Source organism: Ziziphus jujuba, chromosome 11 (assembly GCF_031755915.1).
Source record: "Ziziphus jujuba cultivar Dongzao chromosome 11, ASM3175591v1".
NCBI lineage: Eukaryota > Viridiplantae > Streptophyta > Magnoliopsida > Rosales > Rhamnaceae > Ziziphus > Ziziphus jujuba.
Window position 1 is genome coordinate 6280218 of NC_083389.1, and position 25459 is coordinate 6305676.

Below are 25459 nucleotides of genomic sequence, written 5' to 3' on the forward strand. Positions count from 1 at the left end.
GTGTCTATGTGTATGCATGTGTATGTGTGTACTTATGTACAAATATATGCTTATATACTTTCAATTTAATGATTTAAGTATAGGTTCCCAACTATGTATTTTAAAAAGCACGTATCTATTCTTACTGATTTCCCTTAAATACAGGTCATCTACAGTTTTGAAATTTCTTTTGAGTTGATTGCTTCTTTGAGTGACTCGTGGTGGTGGTTTACATTTTTATTGTCGCCTTGTCTGTTTCGATACTTGAGCTTGGTCTAGATTAGAATGTTTAAACATTATAGGTATACTTCTACGGGAACAAGCATTCTAGCTCTTTTCTTTTATTGAAGCAAGCATTTGTAAATTGCCGTTACTGATATGTTTGATGTTTGGTTCTGTGGTTTTGTTCATGGAATCATTAGCATTTAAAACCTATTTGGTATTGAATAAATTGATCGTTGAGCCCCAACTTTTAGCTGTTAAAGTCAATTTCAGATGTTTGGTAAGTTAGGTACGAACTAGATTATGGCAAACTCACATTTTTTTTTAACCATGGCATTTTAAGTCGACTGCAAACTGCTTTTAGATTTCTTTTTTCAGAATCTTTTAAAGGGTTTAATGAGGATTTATAAATTTCTTTTCTATTATTTAGTTTCTAAAGACTATATTATATTATGAGAATCTTAAATAATGGACACTCTTTTTGTTTGTGCACATATACACATACTTACGTATGCTTTCTTAAAAATGTCTTATATTTCTGTTTTACTCTTGCATTCACACAGCAATCCTTATGCTTTTAGTGAGAGTATACTGAAGTTTAGTGGAAGCTTATAATAGTAGTAGGCTATTATACATCTGATAGTTCTAGAAATTTTACTTGATGTTGTATTTGAGGTACAAAAATTCCATACGCTACTAGACTACAATACTGAGTCTGAAAAATATTTTTTAAATTCCATCCCAGACATTTTGATGTCAGAGTCAAACAATTCTACAACTTACAGTTCTGAATCTTGTGGATGTCCACTGTTCATGAGCATAATATGGCATAATGCCTATATCTCAATGGTATTATAGGAACAGTTGCATTAACTTTTCCACAATGCTAGTACTTTGCTTAAAAAAAAAAAAAAATTGCAATAATTTTTATAGGTATATCTAGCATATCTAATTTTATCTGTACCTTCACATGCTTATTTGCTGTTTTTTTTTTTTTTTTTGTTTTTATTATATTTCATCGTATGCGGTTCTTTGTATGACTTTTTTTTTTTTTTTTTTTTTCTGTGAAAACTTCTTCTACAGATCATGATCTATGGAGAGATTATGCACATATCTACAGATCAAAGTAACTATCGGATCAGCCTTTTATCCAAAGAATTTTGATCAGAATTAGCAAATCTGATTAGCAGCTTCTTGTCTGTTCGTTTTGTTAGGCAGTTAGTCTGTTCTTGTACATTTGGTACCAAACTGTCAGTGTTGCTGTTATGTTGAAATGGTAGCTTTTTGTGTATATTTTTAGAAGACATTTAGTTGTAGAGGCTCTTCAGGCGTACTTGCTGGTTTGATTTTATTTTCAACAATTTCTATTACTCTGAGAGAGGGATAGGCAATTTTGCCTAAAAACAAAATAATAACACCACCAACTTAATTGGATTTAGGACGGACTTGGGGTAAAACGAGAGGAATTGTTAACTCAGCTTCGAGACAGGAAACTGTAAAGTCTAAACTGATCAAATCTTGAGAAACTGTTGTGTTGAATTAAATAATTGAAGAAAGTAACGGAAAATGAAATTGAAAAAAAAAAAAAAAAAAACAAAACAAAAACAAAAGAGTCAATTGAACGCTAATATTTTAAATAAATAAGAGAGAAGGAAATAAATAAATACATAAAATAATTGGACAGTTAAAAAGATTACATGTGCTTTCTTTCACATTCTTCTATTTCTATTCCACCTCTAAAATTCACATGGCTTGCTGCTAAACATGGGAGCTATTCTTATACAGGTGAACTAGTGAAGGATTTCAGCACATGCGTTGATCAATATAACTAGCTGAACAACTTTTTTGTCCAAGAAGTTTGATCCAAATTTGCACAGCTTCTTGTTCTTGGTTGTGGGTTCAGTTGTTATCATCTTGTACATCTGTCTCGAAGTAATGCTGTTATATTGAGTTGGTAGCTTTTTGTCTATATTTTGGGTAACATTTACTTGGTCATAGGGATTATGCATGCTTTCTTCGTCCCCATAAGAATTTGTATGGCCAATCTCCACTCTAATTGCTGTTTAGGAGGAGGAGGTCGGGATTCCCTTTTTTTTTTCTTTTTTAAAATTATAATATATTTATTAAATATGATTTAAAATGTAAATATAAAAAAATACATAAATTGCAAATGTAAATAATAGAATATTGAAATTAAAATATACAAAAAAAAACTTATATATTTAAATTAATTATATAAAATTTATATTAATGAGTAGTATACATTAATGAATTAATTATACATGTCCAAAGTATATATTACGGAGTAATATATTAATTAATGAATTAATTATTAATCGTTAGTTTTGATGAATGCGGTATTAAAAGAAGGAGAAGGATAAGGAAACTATACAAAAACCAAAAAAGGAAAAGGAAACAAAAGGAGGATTAAGAAACTAAGCTAATAACTATGTTGGTAGGATTATTTTTTTGATGGAATATGTATACTAACTAGACTAGTTGGACTCTTGGCCAACAAGTTAACCCCGTTCTATAAATACCTAATCCTACAATCCCCATTCTTTAAACTCTGTAGAAGAAACTTTTGCGAATAGAAAAGGCAGGAAAATTTCCTCTTCTCTCTCTCTCTCTCTCTCTCTCTCTCTCTCTCTCTTAAAAGAAACAAATAAATACTACTACAATGGCTGAGGCGTCTTCATCGTCTACGAAGAAGATTACATTGAGGAGGCGATCGCTGCTCAATCACAGACGATCAAGCACATGATCGAAGACGATTGCGCTGACAGCGGCATTCCTCTGCCAAAGGTGAGCGGCAAGATTCTGGCGATGGTCATCGAGTACTGCAACAAGCACAAAGGACGATGACGTGGCTGCTAATTCCTATAATGATCAGGATCAAGATCTCAAGACCTGGGACACCAGCTTCGCGAAGGTGGACCAGGCCACACTGTTCGACCTCATTCTGGCAGCGAACTACTTGAACATCAAGAGCCTGCTGGACCTCACGTGCCAAACTGTTGCAGACATGAGCAAGGGAAAGACCCCTGAACAGATTCGTGAGACTTTTCAAATCAAGAATGACTTCACCCCTGAGGAAGAGGAGGCCATTCGCAAGGAGAACCAATGGGCTTTCGAATAATCATCATACAATTGCAGTTTTATTTATTTATTTATTATTATTTTACTTCTGAATGTGGATGATTATATTCATTAAGTTTTGGTTTCAATTGCTGGTTTGTTTTTGAACATAGCTTGGGAGGATATTTTGGTTTTAACAAGTTATGGTTAATTTCTTTATACTTATTCACATTGGGTTGTCGATAACAATTTTTTATTATTACATTTTCTTTATGTTGAAATTCTTTTTTTTTTTTTTTAACATGAAAAATTATACTTGTATTAAAAAAAAATTGCTTGATTCATCTAAAGTGATACAAAAACAATAATTTATGGGCAATGAAACAAAATTTATATTAACCCTGAAAATTTTTATTCTTTTAAAAAAAATATAAGTTATGTATGATCAAGAGTGTTACCGTAATTTTGAATGTGAAGGACATATGATTGAATCATTTAAATCTTTTTTCGAACGATCTAATTATAAAATATAACTTTTTAATTTTGAATAATTTTTAATATAAATTTAAAACAAATTAATTAAAAATTATTCCCGAACTTAGGCTATTCAACACCAGTCAAAGGTCAGGTAACACATGTCAATCGATTGGTCAATGTCGGCCAAAGTTCTATCATCAACACGGATCAAAGTTCAATCATGATGGTTAACAATGGCATTAATATTGATTTATGGTTTCTAATAAAATAGTCTAAACCATGCTTTCCAACGGGTAAACCATGCTTTTCAATGGGATAATTAATCAGTAAATTTGCGATAAATATTGAATAGTCCAGTTCATTCCAAATGGATCCTAATAGTTGCAATATCCAAGTCACAATTTTTTTTTTCTTCTGAATGGAAATATTGAATAGTTTTGTTTATGATTAAACATTAACATTTTAATATGATTGTCTGTAAACTTATCATTCTATTTTTTATTTTTGATAAAGTAAACTTGTCATTCTTAAGTGCGTTAATATTTAAATAAAAACATTTTAAGTGGGTTAACTTAAAAAAAGCGGTAACACTTCTCTGAAAAAAAGTTTGTAGCAATCAAGGAGTGCAATAAGAGTAATTTTCAAAATGAAACCTATATTGATGAGAACAATTTTCCCACCTAGTTTCTACTTTCTATTGGATAGAGCTGCAAATAATATCTAAATGACTTTTGCAAAAAAGAACAAAATCATCCATATCCAACATTCATTTATGAAATTAAGATTATACAATATCCATTGGAAATAGAAACGGAAAAATGGAAACAAAAATTCAATGGCAACAATTGAGCTATGATGTTTCAGATCCGATATGGTCTTCTACATATAGAGACTTAATATGTCTTGCACTTTAAAGATGTTAAAATGGATTTTCAAGCATCTAAAAATAACAACAAATTCATACCAATATTGATTTCTTTGAACTGTAGTTTTGTATAACTTCCTACTGCAAAGCACATCTCCTCTGCAGAACACATCTACTCACAGTTATGACTGCTTAGACCATCTCTTTGAAAGGCCGTGATGCACATACTGCTAGTCCAATGTAAAGTCCTCGAGCCATATTAGCACCTCATTCCTCTTCAGCAATTAACAGCAAAACAAAAATTCATATTGTTAATTGGTTCCTAAAATGATTTTTACAAAAGAACAAAATTATCCATATCTAACATTAATTTGAGAAAAATAGATCATACAATATCCAGCAAGGGAATTTCCAGATCCAATACAAGTTTTTACAAGTAGACATTATAATTTTACTCAACTTGCTGTCTCTGCATGCTATACTCATTCTAGAAAGAAAACCACTTTTAAAAATGTTAAAAGGATTTTCTTACCACTTGGTCTCCCTGCGAAGATGCAGCAGAAAAGTAAGATAAAGTTACTACCTTCTGGGTCACTAAACATGTACATTCTTAGTGAATGCTGTCTCTATATTTGCCTTTAATGGTAAATACCCTTTCTATCCAGTGTCTATGAATAATATCCTTGGACTTTAGTTTCAACAATGTTCAACAATAGTCACAATTCTAAGATTGCCTACATGGATGAACTCAAGTTCCAGCAAGAAAATATATGGGAAGACAAATTTAGAGAAGACAGAGAAAATGGTAGCTACAAATTAAAAGCTTCAAGGGCACTAGAACATACCAATACAAAGCTCCAAGTTCGTCCTGGGTCATTGTAACGCGCAAGCAAACAACCAATCTTAGGTTTCAGGCTGTCTTTGATAAGACTTGAGCGCAAAGCTTTCTCTTTTTCTCTCACAACATCCTCAGTAGGTCTTCCACTGAACCTAAGTACAGCAGCAAACCCTCCTTCCACCTTTCTCAAGCTAACTGTTTCTTGATTAGGATCCGGTAAACTGTTCAGACATATGCATATTCATTTACTTAACTACTCATTTTGAATCGAATTTAATTCATCAATAATGTCAAAGCTCCATATGATCGTTTATTGATATTAATTTAACAATTAATGTAAATTTGTCACACTTAGTGCCCCAAAACGCAAAGCATCACCTGCTTATATCTTTCTCCAGTGGAAGAACTACTTGGATTGATACGTTAGACTTGTCAGAATCATATGCTTCAGTGAATACAGGAGTCGTCATTGGTATCTTCTCCTCTCTGGAATTCTTTCCAAAAATGTACCTGCTCAAATAGGAAGCGTTATTTTGTACCATCCAATAGAACTAGAGAAAAACCATAAAACAAATTATTGCTTTGAGAAAATACTAACCCAGTAACATCATTAAAGCCACTGGACCCAGATAGTTTATCTCCTCTTCCTTCTACCACTATAAATTGAGAATACTTCCTAACCTGTGGATATTCCAGTTAGACAAGTGACAAAGGATGAAGAACTTTCATGTCAGTATGTTATTAGAAACACATGGCAGTAAAACATGATAAAGAGACAAAAAAAAAAAAAAAAAAAAAAAAATCTATGTTCTGACAAATAGAAAATCACAATAAGAAATCATGATGGTAAGCGTCTTATATCATGTATTAAAGGCAGATATACATACCTCATAATTTGCAGTTCTTTTCAAAATCTGATATTTGGGCGTTTCCAAATCTGGAGTCTTATAAATACGGAGCTGCATAGCATCGCCCATTCTACATAAGGTACTTCGAATGGTTTTATTTTTATTTTTACTTTATTTTTTCTTTACATTGTTAATTTGATCAACTAATGGTATTTTTCAATTTGGTGATTCAATATATACCTGCTTGAACACATCCCACAAACCTTCCACAGAAAAATAGTTGTTCTCCTTTATAGAATCCCAAAAGTCCTACGAATTAAATGAAAAAGAGAAATGGTTATTTACAGTTATATTTTCACCTTCAAGAGGTTCTGATATGAATCCCCTGATATTGAATAAAGAGGTGGATCTTACAATATGACTGCAAAACTTCCCGGTCTCTGGATTGATGCCCATAATTGAAGTTCCTGTGAAGACCAATTCTGGTTTCCATGGTAAAAGAATGAACTTCATAACCATAGTCCACCTTGTGGTTATTTCATAAGGACCTGTCTATAGTAACTAAATCATCAAAAATGCCAAAATTAAAATATAATTTTTTTTTTTTTTCAGTGCATTATGCAAATGGGAATCATGAGGATGATTATTAAATTATAATAAAATCCAATTCCAAAATCCAATATTTACTAAAGAGAATGGTTGTTATAGCAAAAGGGCAAACCTGTTTGACCCAATGCAACATGAAATCAGGCCTGAACAGAATCTTCAATAGAGATATGTTAAACAGATATCCACTAATGGTATCATGCTTGGTGATTGGGTCCCGAAATTTCACACGTTCATCGTAGGCCGTCCGATCAATCCCCTGATCATCAAAGAGATGTGGTAGATCCTCATACAAGAAACCCACTAAGCGTTCCACGTCGACCGTTGATTTTGGCAAGCTTTGTTCAACCAAGCTTAGCCTGGTGGCCCATTTGGAGCCCTTGTTAGTGTTAAGGGCTAAGCTTTTGTATTTCAAAGTTTTGGAAGGAGGGAAGTGCAGGTTAGAGTGTGTGGTGGTTTCCGGTCGCCGGAAACTGACGCATAAGGCGGTGGTTTTTGTTTGGACAATTTGGTGGTAAAGTTGTGTGCTTGACATGTTGCCGTGGAGCTCAAATATGGGTCTCCTGGTGACTGCATCGCTATTTCGGCTGAAGGGAGGACATTGAGAATGAATCTTAGCCAGAAAAATGATCGGTTGGTGTTCGTTTTGGGAAAGGCCACGCAATAACCAACTGGCTGGGGCTGCCTGTGGCCCCTTTCCTTACGTGGCCTCTTTTAATTGGTGTTGTGATGTACCTGAGTTTACATTTTCGTGAGTTATTATTACTTACAGGAATTCTGATATTGTTTTTCATTTAAAATAGCTTTTTTTTTTATATAAAAAAATTTTAAATAGCTAACTTAAAAAAGAAATTAAAATATGATTTTTGAACAATTTCATGTAGTATTGATTTGACATTAATTGTGTTTGAATTTTCAATATAACTAGGAAGGAGTCCATTATTTATTTCTTTATTTTTGTTGTTGGTCAATAGGAAGGCATCCAATGGAAACAATTTGTGTATGATTTTGTCTTAGCCAAAAAAAAAAGAAAAAAAGTGAATTTGCCTTGGGCTGAGATATATAATATTATGTACATCTATTTTAAGGCGACAATAATCTTAATCATTAGTTGGATGAATCATGAATATACTGCGCATGAATCGTGCTTAATAAAAAATTCATCTTCATCCTGGTTCTCCCAAGCAATCGAGTTTTTTTTTTTTTTTTTAATTAGCTGCAGCTTAACTCTAATTAAATGCACCTTAAATAATTATAAAATAATTTATTGGGAACAAAAGCTGAAAAAAAAAAAGGGTTATTTAATAGTGATTTGTAAAACATGAGAAAAACTTGTGTAACACGGTGGTACCACATCAGCCGGTACCACTCCAACCAAATGATATTACGACATATGTAAATAATTTGCCAGGTCACAACTACTAATAAGCTCGCCTTTCTAATTTAATTTTTTATTTATTGAAAAGGTAAATTTTTTAAACCGTATTTTTGGTTTTTGTGCTGTCCCAAAGACCTTTCTTCCTTTTTCTTCTTCTTCAACCGTGGTTTCTCCATCACCGGAGAAGTGAACAAAAGCTAAAGCCACCTCCAGATATTTATTCCTTTCTCTTCTGCTACCTTTACCAAAGTCTGGAACCATAAACCAACTTCGTTCATCAACAACACTGAACTCTTCCACAAATATCATCAAGCAGAATCATTATTATAACATTTCTTTTCTTTTTTTTTAAATAAATAAAATTTACATGTACTGATCGAGTTGTACATTTTAGTAATTCGTCAGAGGACCTAAAAGTATAATTTACATATAGAGGCCGGCTATGAATTCAATAATCTAAAATATCCATGCTTATGAAACCAAGAAATACCTATTATGACGAGTTTAACACAAATTACATTGGATTAATTCATCAACTATATATGAGTCATGCTGCCTACCCTGTTCAATCTGCAAGCGGCGGATTATCGACTTAATATCCTTAAGAAAATTAATTTCATTAATGTTCATTTCATTATTAACTTCTCTCTCTCTCTCTCTATATATATATATATATATATATATATATATATATCTAAGTGTCTGCCTTCTACTGTGTGCCCTGTTCATGTTCATTTCACTAGTCATAACAATTCTCAATAATATATTCTTGGTTTCCTTTTTTTCTTTGCTCTTAAAAAATACAAAATGTCAGAGTCCAATAGTAAGGATTATACAGAAGGAAATGATGCATATGAGGAATATGCTTCGGAGTCATACAGGGAAGGAGTTCATAGTGATCATGAAGCGATGACAATTAGGATAACGATGACCATGATGACAGTAACAACAGCGACGATGATGATAATGATGACGGTGATGATGATAATGCTCATGATAACAGGGAGGATAAAGATAATGATGATGATTATAGCGCTGAATACGATTATAGCTCCGTTGGCACGAATAGACTATAATAGTATACATAACTAGTTATTTTTATTAAGATTCTACTAACAATATATTAAGATTCATAAAAATGGTGAAAGCCTAAGACTATTAGAATAATCGGCCCCATATACGGTCTCCACAGAGTAGTGCTATTACTCATGGTCATGGTCTTTATTAAAATTAAGTCACTTAATTGCATGTTCAGATGTTCTTATTCTTGTAAATATTGTTGTTGCAATGTTTTCAAGATCAGTATTCATTACAAGTCGTTTGAGAAAGAAAGAATAATAAAGATGCATATATATATATATATACATATGTATATATAAATTTACAATAATAGATGGTTATTTACCAATATAATGTGAATACCTATATTACGATAGGAAATAGATGTTCACAGTCTGATGTTACAATATAAACATGAGTTGGAAAGGAACTTTCAATTTTGGCGATTAAATAGTATCTAATGAAACATATCCTTAAATACGTGGTACTGTTTATTGTCTAGCCTTTTCTTTTTCAAATTACTAACAAAAATTATACGAAATTTTGAAGTGACAATATATTGAGATTTTTTTTTTTTTTTCTGATGGCGCAAAAATAACAAAAGGAATTAGATATTTTTGAATAATCACAAACTTTCCATTTTTCAATAACTAGGAAAACGGACATAAGTAATATATATATATTTTTTTCTATATTATTATCTATTCCCTTAAAAATAAGATTCTCCACTAAATAAAAATATTGAAACCGACCAAAATTTCGATCATCTGAATATGATTTGTTAATTTATTTTGTGAGTTTGTGCAGTGCTGGCGTATATTAATCCACGTAATCAGATCAAATGTTAGAAAACATTGAATTCTAGTCAAATAATGATTTTTTCACAACCCCACACAAGGAAAGAAAAAGAAAATTGACTAGTAGCTTTCTCAGCAGATCCAACGAATGGGAATTAGCCTGCTGTTGTACATAATAAGTGCCAATTGGGCATCCGTGTGGCATTTCGTTTCACATGCCACACACACTCTTGATGCATTATGGCACACCTCCCCACGGGGCTTACTTGCTGCAACTCGCCACACCAGCCATCTTTCTCTCTCTCTCTCTCTCTCTCTCTCTCTCTCAATTCTCTATATATATGACTTTTCTGATTCCCTTGAGCCATTCATAGCCTGTTGTTAAACTCTTTCAAGGTTTGGCCGGCCCCATTTAGTTAGGAATTTTTCTGATCATCGTTATTGTCTTGGTGATCATAAGCAAGGCAAGAAAGCAGTTTTGCGTAAATTTTCTGGTATTTCTTTTGTATTGTAATATGGTCAGTTTTAAACTTTTGTTTTAAATCCTTTTTATATAGTTGTGTGTAATTTATTCATGTCAAATGCTAATTAATAGTAGTTTTAGTTTATAAAACATTTTGAATAACCTAAACTTGAAAGAAAGAAATGAAAAATTAAAAACCAACAAAATTTAAAGTTGTGTTTAATTTGGTGTATATATATTTTTTCTTTTTTAACTTTATAACTTTATAATAACTTTATAGTTAACTTATATGTCTAATAAATTTTAATTATCAGGAAACCAACCATGCTACCAAATGGTAGTTTAATTCTTGAATTTCATGAGGATTGATATGGATGTTGTTGAATATGGATGATCACCTATGTACTTCAATTAAACCGAATTAAAGGATGTCCATAACGAAGTTAAAGTCAAAACATTAAAGTGCTTTAAATTTTTATTTTTTTGGGTGAATATTAAATTCCTTTAATTAGTTCATCATGCCATTAGTAGCATGTATAATATAATACATATATATATATATATATATATATATATATATATATATATATATATATATATATATATATATATATATATATATATATATATATATAGATAGGGAAGGTTTTGATGAACCTATATATGGGTCCTTACCATATCAAGCATGCATACATATATACATATATGTATTCAACATTTTTAACTAAACTCAAGTTTGTAAATGAGCTAGCTCATGTACAATATATTTATCATTTTTATATAAAATTTTGGACTTTAATTGTTGCTTGGTATTAGTTGGACAAGACAGTTTAAAGTATTTATATAAATCAAACAAATAAATCATTTATTCATATAATGTATTACTGGGAAATAATATTTATTTATTTATTTATTTATGTAAATGAGGACCATAAGAAAAATCTGGGTTTTACATAAATATCTCTCTAATTAACATAGATATCAGTATACGAAGAAACAAATGCAAATTAAGCAATCAACTTGATAAACTTAATTTTTATCACCCCAGATCGTTTAAGCAGTAAGTTAACTAAAGAATTGCAGTAAAGTGTGGAAAAGGTGGACCACGGAGTGCAATGCCACCTTTCACCGGCATTGGGCTACCACACCCTTCAAGCACGAGTCCACACTCTTTCCCGGGCTAGCCCTTGTCACTTTATCATTCCCCACCATCTTCTTCTCCCTGACCCCCTCTATATATTCCCATTTGTTCTTACCAAAAACCCAACCACACACTCCCATTTCTCAACTTAATTTCCATATTCATATTAATTTTATTTGCTGTAGATTTTCTTGTCCTTTTAGTTCAAATCAATCCCTTTGCATATCTTCCATATATATCCTGAAAGAAAATGCTTGCCATTTCAGGAGTCCATGCCTCCGTGTGCAAGAAGCATGGAGACGGAGACGGAGACGGAGACGGAGACGGAGACGACGGATACGATTATGCCCCAGCAGCATACATAGATGGAGATTTCGATTTTGGTAATCACGTAGGCTATGATTACGATCATGCTCTGGCACCCGTAGATGGTGATGACGATGATGATGATGACCATGGCTATGATTATGCGCCGGCTGCATGAATGGATATATATATATATATATATATAATGTGCATTTTGATGGTGATTACTCCAACATATAAAAGCTTTCTAATCATGGCGGTTTGTAATTTGTGTATCGGATCCCAAAAGTTTTTTGCAGGGTTATGGAGAGTCTTTTTAGCTCTAGCTAGCTAATCCTTAAGCTTCTAATCAGGACGTCTTTTTATAAGATTTCTGCGTAAGTAAAGCTTAATTAGCTAGTAGTTAAGTGGATATCGATATCAATGAATATTGTACTATGAGTCTTTAATTTAAATCTATCTACTTATCATCATGCAATTAATTAATGGTTTTGTGACTCTCGTAGCCAATATTTTAGCATACTTGAATTAAATATTGGCTTGTATAAATTAAGTTCGTTTGGAGTATCTGTTTGTTTTGCTCGGAATATAATATAAAGTAATTAAGGACTAATAAAGATATTAAAGAGTAATTAGTGGTCGAAGGGTCTAAGAGTACAATCAAGCATGTGCCCAAAGATTTGTGGCGACCCTAATTTAATATTATATCCGCTTTTACTTCATTAGCCCTCACCCTATTAAAACTTGAGTCAATCTAATACCAATTAAAAAAAAAAAAAAGAGAGATTGAGGCCATCAATTTTCTCTCTTTTCTTACTTGGCATTTGTTTCAATTTTGTCCAATAAAAAAAGAATGTTAATTTCACCAGTTAGTACCATTTTTTCGACTTTGTCCAATGCGGTGACTGTCATATGCCAGCCGCAGCTGGAGCATAGTCATACATCTAGAAACGTCACCGTTTATCACCTTCTCCCAAACCGTATGCTTCATTGAAATGGAAGACGTTTTCCTTGCGAATCGACCTCTTTTTTTTTTTTGTTGCTGAAAGTGTTTTTTAATAGACTTCTTTTTTTTTTATTTTTGGCTATGCCCCAGGGCATCCCCTTGCCCCCAAGACTCGAACCCAGCGTCAACTGACCCGGGCTGTGGTGTGCTAACCACTGAGCTCCCACGCAAATCTGTGTTTTAATTAGACTTTGAAGTGACATGACTGAGACTAGAACCATTACTAAAAAAATTAATTCCTAAAATTTGCAAACTGAAACCAGGAAATTATTTTATATATATATATGCAAAGCAAAAGAGAAGAAGGTGATAAATGAGTCCCAAAATTAACACGCAAATTGAAAGAAAGTGGTGAACTTGTTTTAACGCATGGCGGGCAGGAGAGGAGTGCGTGGAGAAATCGTTGAAGAACGTGAATGACACACACGGAGCGGCAATTGATGGGCACCGAAATTACCCATATGCCCTACCAAAAGTTTATGAAATCACTACAAATAAAACATTGGCATGTATCTATTTTATTATTATCACTACAAATAAAACATTGGCATGTATCTATTTTATTATTATTTTTTTCTGGGGTGCATATATATATATATATATATGAAAACATTTTACTCGACGATACAGACATAGAATGCTGGACAACACAATGTCTGGACGCTCAACATATTCTTAGTTTCTTTGTACAAGAGAATGGGAGTATCATGGGGTATATATAATTTTATGACCGTGGTCTTTGTAATTCATGATTTTAAAAAGTTGATTAAGATATTAATTATAAGCTTTATTCTTAAGCAAAATATAATAGCTTTGTGTACTGTGTGTGGACTTTATATAATATGGTATATGTAGAGAATGATGTTTTCTTATATATTATGTTTAACATTAAAATATTAAAGTCTAGCAACTAAACTAGTGAATAGAATATTACCCAAAAAAAAAAAAAAAAAAAACTAGTAAATAGAAAGTTTGGTGGTCAAAATTGGACCTTTGTCCTTGTCGTTGAAAGTAGTAGTTGCTTTGACGAAATGAAACACGTGGCAAGACCCAATACATGAAATTCAAAAGAATGAAATTACAATTTGGGGCCAGAAAAGAAATAGTTAATATAAACAAAGTCAACCTTTATACTAAGCCGGAATATTTTTTTTTTACTATTATTATCTTCCTCTATGATAAATAAAATATAACATGCATTGTACACTATGCATAGTTCATATATTCGAATTCCTTTTTGTTTTCTTGCAATACTTTTTTCAACAGATGGACAATTTTAAAACGTTTTTTTCTTGCGGATTCCACAGCATCTATAGAGTAAACTACAAGTGTTAATCAATATCAACCAAAGCTACATATTCCATTGATTGTGATTTTATGAATAAGATTCTCAGGCTACTTTTTAGATTACTCATATATTACTGACTGATAAGCGCGCGCGCACACACACACACACACACTGGCGTCGATGCTTAATATATATGCACGTTCTTCCACGCTCTTCACTCGTGCCTGCCATGAGCCGCAATGAGTCCACAACTTCGAAGTATACATCCAAGTTGGATTTCGCTTTGAACAATCATAAATTCAGCTTCCCGTATTCTTATTCTATTTACTCTCTATTGTTTTTGCTCTCGGCAATAAAAAATAAAAATAAAAATAAAAAGAATTAAAATGTTTTTTATTATTTCTGATGAGACATTGAAGAAATTGGATTTCGGGTACGATATTTAAGGTTCCAAAGTTATCCTGATAATGACTGATTTCTTCGGAATTAGATCATTGTTAATTGTTGATTAGGAATTGATTTATAAGATATTTGCTGTTTTTCTGTCAATTATATTCCATTATTGTAAAGATATTCAATGCAAAGACGAAATAAATAGAAACTCTTTTTCAAAAATTCTTTTTCGTTTTCATATCATCCGTCTTGTGATCATCATCACGTGATTTAATTATTTTCTTTTAATAATTCCAAATGAATATAATATATATCATATATCCATTACAGAAATATTGCGCTTTTATGACCGAGTTGCAGTAAATCGTATTAAATTCAGCTGTATGAATAAATATGTGAGATCTTATTTTATTTTTTTTTATTTATCTCAATCTTCATCAAATGGGCAGTCCCACGTATAAATTATATTACTCCTCCAAACAATGTGAGACAAAGCAAGTTTATGAATATGGATCATATAAAATACTCCTTCGGATATTTTGAAAAATTCCCATAAAAAATACAAAAAAAATGAAATTAAGTCTATAATCTATATATTCTCCACCAAAAATCAATTAATATTCACCTACAAGAATACTCCTTCGTGCGTACGACGTTAATCACACACTCGTATGTGTGTTGAAGACGAGGTCAAAGTCTAAGTCAATATTGCCAACAAAGCAGCCAGCTCATCTAACTAATTTACTAATAAAATAAGATCACTTTAATTAAACTTTATAGCTCATCATAACTTCTGTAAACTTTAAATTATTTTAACCTCAATCTAACATTTTTCCCCATATATCCAGATTCTATCTACTCTGCTTTTATTTATTGTCTTTCTACTAATTTTTGACTAGTGTGTATTTATATACGATTTTTTTTTTTTATGAATATATATGATTTGTTTATTACATATTCTTTTCATGGAAGTCATTATGCTTGGTTGTTCAAAAAAAAAAAAAAAAAAGTCATTATGCTTGGTATATTGAAGTTGTCTTAAGAAACTTTTTACGTATATTTAAGGATTTGAAAAACACGTACATTTTTCAGAATATTTTTGAATACCATAATCATTCATATATATCTATTTCACCAACCTTAGCGCTTATATTAATATTTACTTATCACCCCCACCATATTATCCAGAAAAATTAACCTCTATACACTCCAATTATTTCGATTTCCCAGCTTTGAACTTTCTAAGGTCCTAAAAAAACGTCGAATGGTCCGAATGAATGCTACATCAGGAGCCGACTCCGAGAAATTAAATTAATGGATTTCAGAATATTATTCAAGGTTGCCATTAACGCCTCATGGTGGAAGAAACACGTAGATGGAGATGGTGATGATGACCTTCCAGACTACGACCATGCCCCAGCAGCATGCATCAAATGTGATGATGGCGACGATGATGATGATCATCTCCCAGATTCTGACTATGCACCAGCTGCATCCTTGGATGGCATTGATGATGATCAAGAAGAAGGATACATTCATTCTGTGGCTAGATGCATATATATGTATACATATACATAAAAATTCGATGTCTGTTCATATATTCATTTCACGGGTTTTAGTTATATATTTAGAGTGCAATCTAGCAAACAGTTTGACTGCTGGTACAGAATAAAATGAGTGTTGAGAATAGGGTTTAGCAGCTAGCTATGTTTTGATGATGTTAATTTGTATTTTTAAGTGCCAGAATCAGGGACTATTTACCATAATTCGTGAATTTGAACTCATACATACATATATATATATATATATATATATATATATATATACAAACATACATATCGATGTCTTTCATTTTCATATTCTTCATATATATTATAAGCTTTTTTATAAAAGAATGATTAAATCAAAAATATTTATGTGATAAAATTTTAATTATTAGATAAAATAGTATTTAATATGTGAATTCAAATTTAAAATTTTAGATAAAATATGATAATTTTAAGCATTTCATAAAACAATTCTTTTAAAATTTTAAATAAAATACGACGACTTTAAACATTTCATATAACAATTCCTAATATAATAAAATTAAAAGATTGTCAGTTCAATCATAAGAAATTTAAAATATTTGCACCTACAAGAGATTCGCTTAGCCAAACAACCAAATAAATGAGTAAATTAACTATTTGCATTCGTTTCATAAAACTTTCAAATAATTTTGAGTTGAGAACAAATAAAAACGGTAAATATAATTTTTATAAGCTTTATTAATAAAGGACCTAAATATATAGGAATGTACATTCACGTTACACCTACAAGAGATGCTGAGAGACACATATTTGCATAATTTTCTCAAGAATAACAGTTTAGTTTATAGTTAAAAAAAATGGGAATAATAACCGGTACCACTCAGTGACTAGTTAATTAGAATGTTCCAGAGGTAGAGACTTGTTGCTGAACTAGTTCTCATTACTAAAGTATTATTAGTTAAAGATAAGAGAAATTAAATATATGACGCCTGTGATTGTGATGCAACTAGTTATACCGTTATTAATTAGTACATAAGTTTTTTTTTTTTTTTTTGTTGGTAATAGTAATTATTATATAAGTTTTGTACTGATCATAGATGACATACTCAAAAGTTCAAACTAATTTTTTATTTATGTATTCTATTTTTAAAAAGTTAAGCACTCATAAACTAAATTACATAGAGAGTCAAATCTGAATGTATATATATATATATATATATATATATGGAAATTCTATGGTGAGGACGGTTCGCATGAGGACCGCAGTATTAGTGACGATTTTTCATAGTATTAACGACGGTTTTTTAAAAAATCGTCACCAATACTATGAAAAACCGTCACCAATACTGTGGTCCGTATGAGGACCGTCCGTACCATAGACGGACTGTATATATATATATATATGTATGTATGTATGTATGTATGTATAAGCAGGTGATTAATTTAATCCTCTCTCATGCATGCAAGACTATAAACTCAATTTTTATATATATGGATCCTTAATTTATTTCCCTAAGTCCAAATTCTCTAAAAGTCCACACGTAATTAAACTTTAATTTTATAAAAAAAAAAAAACTCTTTGAATATATATATTTATATATACTCTTCGAATTATCAGTCATAATTAATTAATTAACTAATGTTGTTATTCATAAAAACATACTTATTTAATTACGAAGTAATTGAGGAAGTCCAAACGCAGAAATCCTCATGCATGTGCATGTGTCTCCCTCTGACCTCATGTACATATACACAAATGCATACACTGTTGGGGGAGAAAATAAATCAATTCTCTTATATTAATAATTTTAAAAAAACAAATACATAAACACACTATAAAATACTCATATATGCAGCAGGACCCACACACATGATAACCTTTTAGACACCAACACATAAACACCTAACATTATTTACTAACTATAACATGAGAGCTCTCTCTCTCTCTCTCTCTCTAGGAGCCTACTCTACTCAATTGAGTAGCCTTTTCACTCACACCAACCGAGAGCCTCCTTGGAGCTCACTTGTGTAGCTCACCAAGCAGGGAAGCCAAAGCTTCCTTTTATACTTGACAAAGTCGGTTGCTTTGGCCTACTCAAAGCTTCTAGACTTCTCCACTATGTCTTTGCTCTCATCCTCAATTTTAGATATTTTTTTTTCACAAATTCCAATGCTCTACTTCCAACCAAGTATATCAAATATACTAGTTAATTCTAGAAACTTCTAGGTCAATATTGATCCTTCATACACATCCCCTCAATTATTGGAAAAAATTTTGTCTCAGCGGAGAGCAAAAGATCAAGATACGCCCATGCATATATACATAATTTTGGAAAAAGGCGTTCAATAAAATTATATACCTACATATTCTGAAAAAAAAAAAAAAAAAAAGCATGCTTTTCTCCAATTTCAAAATCAAACTCTATATGAATATGTTATAATTGTAGCGAATAGATGCACCACTCGGTTAGTTGAGCTGCTTCAATCTTTGATTAATTATTGGCGTCTCACATCACCACCACAAATTCAGGCATCATTCTTGCCCGATACTATTCCTCTTATCAATAAACTGGTAGTCTCTGGAAAAATGTAATATTTCATATATCTTGATCGCATCCTCAATTCAGATCAGACCAATTAAAGCAGACTAAAAGTACAGGGCCTGATATATAAGTCCCATTTTAATTCAGCCATTAATAATATAATCTGGTTGCTCTAAAGTCCATGAAAATGCTCCATATTGCTTCCCATTTGTGAGTTCATTGTGTTAAGAAATATATGGAACGCATTTTGGAATGGTGTCTATGGCTGCAAATGCTATGGTCCTGCGATGGCATCCAATATGCACGGAATTGATGATGATGAAGATGAGTCATTACGATTATGCTCTCCCCAGCTTCATCGACAATTCATTGTGCATATGTATCTGATGTTTTTACCTTTTTACAACGTAATTAATATATATGATGAATTAATGATTTGAAGCCATATTCTTCGGCCGGCCGGTTTAAATTCCTTTATTTATTTTTTTTATTATTATTTTTTTGGAGAATTCTTTTCTGTTTAATTAATTACTTTTGGGATGAAATTTTAATTAAGGAGTTTGTATATGTTGATGAAATTAAGGAGTTAATATATATCAATATGTTATGTTAAGCATGATAATTAAGTAATTAATACCGTCTAATACAAATCCCCCAAACTAATTGCAAGGGCACCTCAAATTACCCTACGAACGAACTGCGCATATTGCTAGCTTCCATATAATGTGTTCGACTCTCAAAGTTAATCCATGTGCATATTGTTCTTTCATCAAAAAAATATGCAGTGTTCTACCTTGGTGAAAAAGAGAAGAAAAGCAAAGCGAAACATATATATATATATATATATATGGTTCATGAGGAGTTCAAATTGATCTTTTTTATTGTTATTATATATATGCAATTGCGACTGCTACATCAATGTAAAATATATTTATTATATAATTCATGATGTGGACAGTAATGCACGTTGTAGGATATTATATATGTACCAAATTAAATTAATTAAGGCATATCTCTCTCTCTCTCTCTCTCTCTATATATATATATATATATATATATATAATATACATTCATTCATAACTATCAATCATATGCTAAAACTACCAATAGTTTAATCCTGGGTATATTTTTGTCAATGAATTGAACTATTAAAATATTTTATGGAATGCTAAAAAGTAACAATATTTAGTAAAAATTTAGAGTTTTTGACACATTCACAACAGGACAAAATAAAGCACTATACACCACTAGATTATTAGATACTTTCTTTCTAATCATTAATAAAGTTTTTCTTTTTTTCTTTTTTTTGAAGATATATATATATAGTTGTTGTCAGTTGGCAAACATTTATATATTTATAGAATTCTAACAAAAGAAAAATGCATATCTATTATAATTATGAATAAATCATTGTATAATATATAATATGCTATTATTCCCCAAAGCGCTTAATTTACAAAAAGCTGTGCAACTTGGCTTGTGCACCAAGTAAATGGTAGAAGATAATTTATATACGAGTCCGCAACTACTCCTTTCCAATTAATTTCAGTAAGATATTCAACTCCTATTAGGAGCAAGATAGACACATGAGATCCACCTTTATTTAAAAATTAATTAGCTTAACTTAAATAAAAAATAATTAACCTCCCACACCATATGAAATTAATTAAGAATGAAACTATTTTTTATCTTTTCGATGGAAATTTGAAATTCAAGTTTTTAGTCGATGAAATAACCAAACATGTAAAAAAACAAAATGACATTGAAAAGATAAGATGACGAGAGCATTTGATCGACCTGGGGAGTCATGGAAATTCTAAGAATGAATAGATATAAATATCTCACATTCACCTAATATGTGAACATCTGGCTGTTTAAATTGCTAGCAAGAAAAAGAATCAAAATTTTGGCCAAATCTCCACCATAGACAAGGCAGAGAGTGTGACACAATTTTGGTATATTTGGGTGGAAAAACTCGAAAGCGCGTAAAGGATAATTATGAGCCTCATTCCATGATTTAGACCCATTAGGCTATCAAACCATATACATATATATCCAACCACCACTTGCCACTTTTACAGTATCTTTTTCCATACACATATATATAATCTTCCATTTTAACAAAATTGACTCAACCATGTACCCAAAGGACGACCAAAATTGAAAAAATCTCACTACGTGTCTTTGTAATATGTAGCACAGTGAGACCAATTACGTGGTGGTCTAAATTGCTAATGAGGGTCCTAGGTGGCAGTCCACATATACCACCACCCTCTACCAAGCACTGGGTCTCAGGCGTTCCTCCACACTCTCCACGTGCCTGGACATTTCCCGACACCTTCCCCTTCCCTCTTTCTAACCCTATTTATACCCTTTCACACCCCTTCTCATTCCCCCATCACGATTAATTAGCACATTTTATTATCTTTTCCTTGTCTTAGTCTCTCTCTCTCTCTCTCTCTCTCTCTCTCTCTTTGCTATCTACCTCTCTTCCCATCCCCCAAACACCCATACAGTCAAGAAAATGACTCCCACTTTCAACAGTACTAGTACTACTACTGGAATTGCACATGGAGATCATCATGTTAGTTATGATGGTACAAGGGAATATGATGAGCTTGATCCTGCTGTAACATGCGACGAAGGCGATGGAGATGATGACGACGACGACGATGGGGGTTATGATTATGCTCCGGCGGCATGAATTTTATGCATTTATATTTTCCTATCTACCCATTAGCAACGTAGTATTATATACATAATATATATGTATGTGTAGCCGGAAAACTCCCAACATGAGGGCACTACTTGTTAATTCAAAATAAATATCATAATGCAAGCTAGGTTTTCAATTAGTCGTATTATGTCATTTACAGTACGTATTCCTCAACCAACCAGTGACGTAGAGCAGATTCAATCACTGGTCGGTAGCCTTACTGATATAGTACTTTTATATATATATATATATATATATGTTCAGTACTGAGATTATATGTCTTAATATGTTTTGATGGCTGCCAGACTTTTATTTTTTATTTGAATTAGTTGGATTTGGATTGTCCCTGCTATATAAATGCTTCAACAACAAGTTGAGGTAAATGAAAAAGGAAAAAGAAAAGTGCTCGATACGGGTCCAAGAGAAGACAAATTTTTTCGAGTTTACTTAATTTAATAAGTTGTTATTCAGATAATATATAATAATATTATGATAATTTGATATGACTCCGATACTGCGTTTGACTCCCGTCCACCACTACGGCTCTACCCAGTTAATAAACAAAAGAAACAAATGGGATCATTGATGAAAGATTAATACGGAAAAAAAATAAAATTAAGCACTTTGCACACTCGAGTTATATAATATAATTGCGCTGAATTCTTTTTTGAACGTAAAATATTCCAGTTGGGTTTACGAGGTTTTATAATAATAGATACAAGTTGAAAAATGGGGAATTATAATATTTGAAACATTTGAAGGAGTGAAGCTTACCTCACAAATCTATCGCTCTTCTAGCTGTAACATTTGACCTCATCATTTCAACGTTCCAATTTCCAAGTTATTACATAGTTCACAGACAACTTCCTAAGTCTCCGGCACTCAACATACATAAGTTTTCTTCTTCTAGCTAGAGTTTGTTGAATGCCAAAGAAGTAGGCGCCACTGTGGTCGATCTTGAGCAAGATTAATCCGTCCAACCTTTTATTAAGTAAGTCAACTATATAATCAACAAATCAGATCGAAGAAATGCTTCACTAGCCTTGCATTTGAAAATCCTAAACAAAAGAAATCAAGCACTCATCTAGACTTAATGTTTAATATGTAAGGCCGAAAATAATTCCAAATGTAGGTTCCTCCATCAGAGACCTATTCTTCTCCTACATGCCAATATCTTCAGATCCCGACAATGGTTTTATCATTCTACATAACAAGGAGGTTATTTCTGTCATTTCTGGGTGAGATGCATCTCCAACAAGAAACTCATGGACGGTACCATTAACTTCAATTGAGCTACATCCAGGCACCTTTCTTACTCCAAGATCTTTCATTTTCCTTCTCACCTTTTTAACATCTCCCCATCTGTCAGCAGAGGCATAGATATTGGCAAGAAGCATGTGAACACTAGAATCACTTGATTCAAAATTCTCAAGCTTTTCGGCCACTCGTTCACCCATTGTAACATTGCCATAGATTCTACAAGCACTAAGCAATGCACCATAAAGGGGAACCACAATCTCATTCTTGTTGTCAGGGACTTTTTCTATCAACTCCTCTGCTTCATCTAATAGTCCAGCTCTACTGAGAAGATCTATTAGACACCCATAGTGCTCCAACTTTGGCTCAATATCGTACATTTCTCTCATGGAGCAAAAGAATTGACGGCCCTCCTCAACCAATCCGCCATGACTACAAGCGCTTAAAACACCAACAAATGTGATATCATCGGGTTGAATGCCAAGTTGTTTCATTTTTGAGAACATTTCAAGTGCTTTGCTTGTCTTTCCATTCATTGCAAGCCCACAAATAATTGAAGTCCAAGAAGCTGTATCTTTTTCTTTCAATCTGTTGAAGATATCCAGAGATTTGTCTATGCTCCCACATTTTGCATACATTTCAATAAGAGCGGTACCAACAACTGCATCCATTTTAATTCCACATTCCTCTATATAACCATGAATCCATTTCCCTTGCTCTAAAGCTCCCAACTGAGCACAACCTGTGAGGAGAGAAACCACTGTAAATTTGTCCGCTCTAACTCTTCTCGTTTGCATCTCTTGGAATAAGGCTACTGCATCATCGACGCAGTTATACTGCACATACCCATTGATCATGGCTGTCCAAAGAACAACATCTCTAACAGGAACCCTTTCAAACAACTCTCTAGCTTCATCCAGCTTGCCACAATTTACATACCCAGAAACCATACTAGTCCAACAGATCACATTTTTGGTTGGCATCTCATCAAAAATCTTCCTTGCTTCACCCAAACACCCACACTTAGCATACATATCTAACAAAGCATTGCTGATTATGGTAGTGAGTTCAAGCTCACTTCTAACATAATCATGAATTTCCCTACCAAGCTCCAATTTTTTTAGAGCTGTACACGCAGGCAGAGTACTTACAATAGTAGCTTCATCAGGCTTCTCATTACCCTCTGCCGCCATCCGCCGGAAAACATTTAAAGCATCATCAAACCTCCTACACCTAACATACCCCGAAATTGTGACATTCCAAGAAACTGAATCCCTCTCAGGCATTTCCTCAAACAGCTTTCTGAAATACTCAACCTTGCCCAATTGTGAATACATATCAATAAGTGAGTTACAAACATAAGTATCAAATTCAAGCCCAGTCTTTATCACAAACCCATGAGCCTTTTCCCCTTCCCGAATCTCTCCTAAGCATCCAATCGCTTTAAGAACAAACGGGTACGTGTAATTATCAGGCCACAACCCTCCTTCCCTCAATCGCCAAAAAAGAAAAATGGTTTTTCTAAAACTACCCAGTTTAGCAAATGCTTTAACCATTACATTATAAACGAACAGACATGGATCTTGAATGTAACCAAAGATCTTCTCAGCGTATTGCATATTTCCAAGAGATGGGTGGGTGCAGAATATCATGAGCTTGTTGAGATGGCCTCTACTTTGATGCAGTCCGGCCATAAAGATCTGGGTCTGTATTTGTTTGAGCTGTCTCATGGTTTTGCAACGCTGAAGGTACTGTATGCATGACTCACCGGTTAGTATACTTTTGCCTGAGAATTTTGTAAAGACCAGCGGAGTAGAAAAGAAACCGCGAAAAATGACTCTGAATGATTGAAAGTTGCGATGGGTAAGCATATGCGATTTTAGCGAATTTCAAGTACTAGTTAGTTCATTTTAACAGTAAACAAGGAATTTGGTCCAATACCCATATTGGAAGACCCTTAAGAAAATTTACCCGTTCGGTTCTCAATCTTTTTCTTTCGCCCTCTTATTTTTCAATATTACTAAAGTATCCTTTTTAAATATCAAAACAAAAATAGAAGAAGAATGATCCATTTTTCTCTTGAACCAGAACAAACTATAAAGAAGAGAGAAAGACAAAACAGCTCTAAGATCTCTTATCTCTCTCTCTCTCTCTCTCTCTCTCCCTTTAGGTGCGATCCCATCTCTTTCTCTCTCAATCATTGGTAAGTTTATCTTGTTGAAATTTTTGGGTTTTAGTTCAAGGATTAGGTTTATTAGAGATTATTTGTTGAGTTTGTTCACGTTCTTCATTTTTCATTTATTACAAACTTTGATCCTTCTCCTAGTAATCCTTTTTTATTTTTAATTCTTCTTTTGGTAATCATTTCTCTATTTCTCTTTTCAAACCCACCTATTGTTTGTTTGTATGCATCTGTCAAAATCAGATTTGAAGTTCTTACTGGGTTTCTCTTTCTTTTTTTTTTTTTTTTTTTAGTGAAATCCTTTGGTGAGTACAGAGAAAGAGGAATTAAGGCAAATAACCTTGAAGAATTGCACAAGATAATTCATGCTGTCGTCTGTGCTGATCTCACAGTGAAGAAATCTGATAATGAACCACCCCAGGACACTATAAACGTTTATGGTACACCTTCCTGCACTTTTTTTATCAAAAATTCAAACCCACCACTTA

At 32.5% G+C, this 25459-nt stretch overlaps 2 protein-coding genes, 1 long non-coding RNA gene and 1 pseudogene across 4 annotated transcripts; 2 read left to right on the forward strand and 2 right to left on the reverse strand.

The window, feature by feature from the left end:
* The first annotated feature begins 2560 nt into the window (after positions 1 to 2560).
* LOC125419501 (SKP1-like protein 1) lies at positions 2561 to 4372 on the forward strand (annotated as a pseudogene).
* A 123-nt stretch (positions 4373 to 4495) lies between these two features.
* On the reverse strand, positions 4496 to 7552 carry LOC107431695 (uncharacterized). 2 transcript variants are annotated; one of them, XM_016042675.4, is made up of 8 exons: positions 7029 to 7551; positions 6722 to 6859; positions 6548 to 6616; positions 6347 to 6418; positions 6058 to 6140; positions 5838 to 5969; positions 5467 to 5680; positions 4496 to 4896 (listed from the first exon to the last, which is right to left on the reverse strand). In XM_016042675.4, the coding sequence occupies exons 1-8, from the start codon at positions 7446 to 7448 to the stop codon at positions 4852 to 4854; spliced, it is 1173 nt and encodes a 390-aa protein (XP_015898161.3). In that variant the 5' UTR covers positions 7449 to 7551; the 3' UTR covers positions 4496 to 4851. The 2 variants fall into 2 exon arrangements, with proteins under 2 accessions (XP_015898161.3, XP_024922610.3); XM_025066842.3 differs by lacking the exon at positions 4496 to 4896 and adding an exon at positions 4928 to 5165 and having other exon boundaries at positions 7029 to 7552.
* A 2896-nt stretch (positions 7553 to 10448) lies between these two features.
* LOC107431697 (uncharacterized) lies at positions 10449 to 12554 on the forward strand. Its single transcript, XR_001582651.4, has 2 exons — positions 10449 to 10641; positions 12018 to 12554. It is a non-coding gene; the product is annotated as an uncharacterized LOC107431697 (long non-coding RNA).
* An 8688-nt stretch (positions 12555 to 21242) lies between these two features.
* LOC107431736 (pentatricopeptide repeat-containing protein At1g31430) lies at positions 21243 to 24979 on the reverse strand. Its single transcript, XM_016042725.4, has one exon. It carries the CDS (start codon positions 24658 to 24660, stop codon positions 22693 to 22695), a length of 1968 nt encoding a protein of 655 aa, XP_015898211.3. The 5' UTR covers positions 24661 to 24979; the 3' UTR covers positions 21243 to 22692.
* Positions 24980 to 25459: the final 480 nt, after the last annotated feature.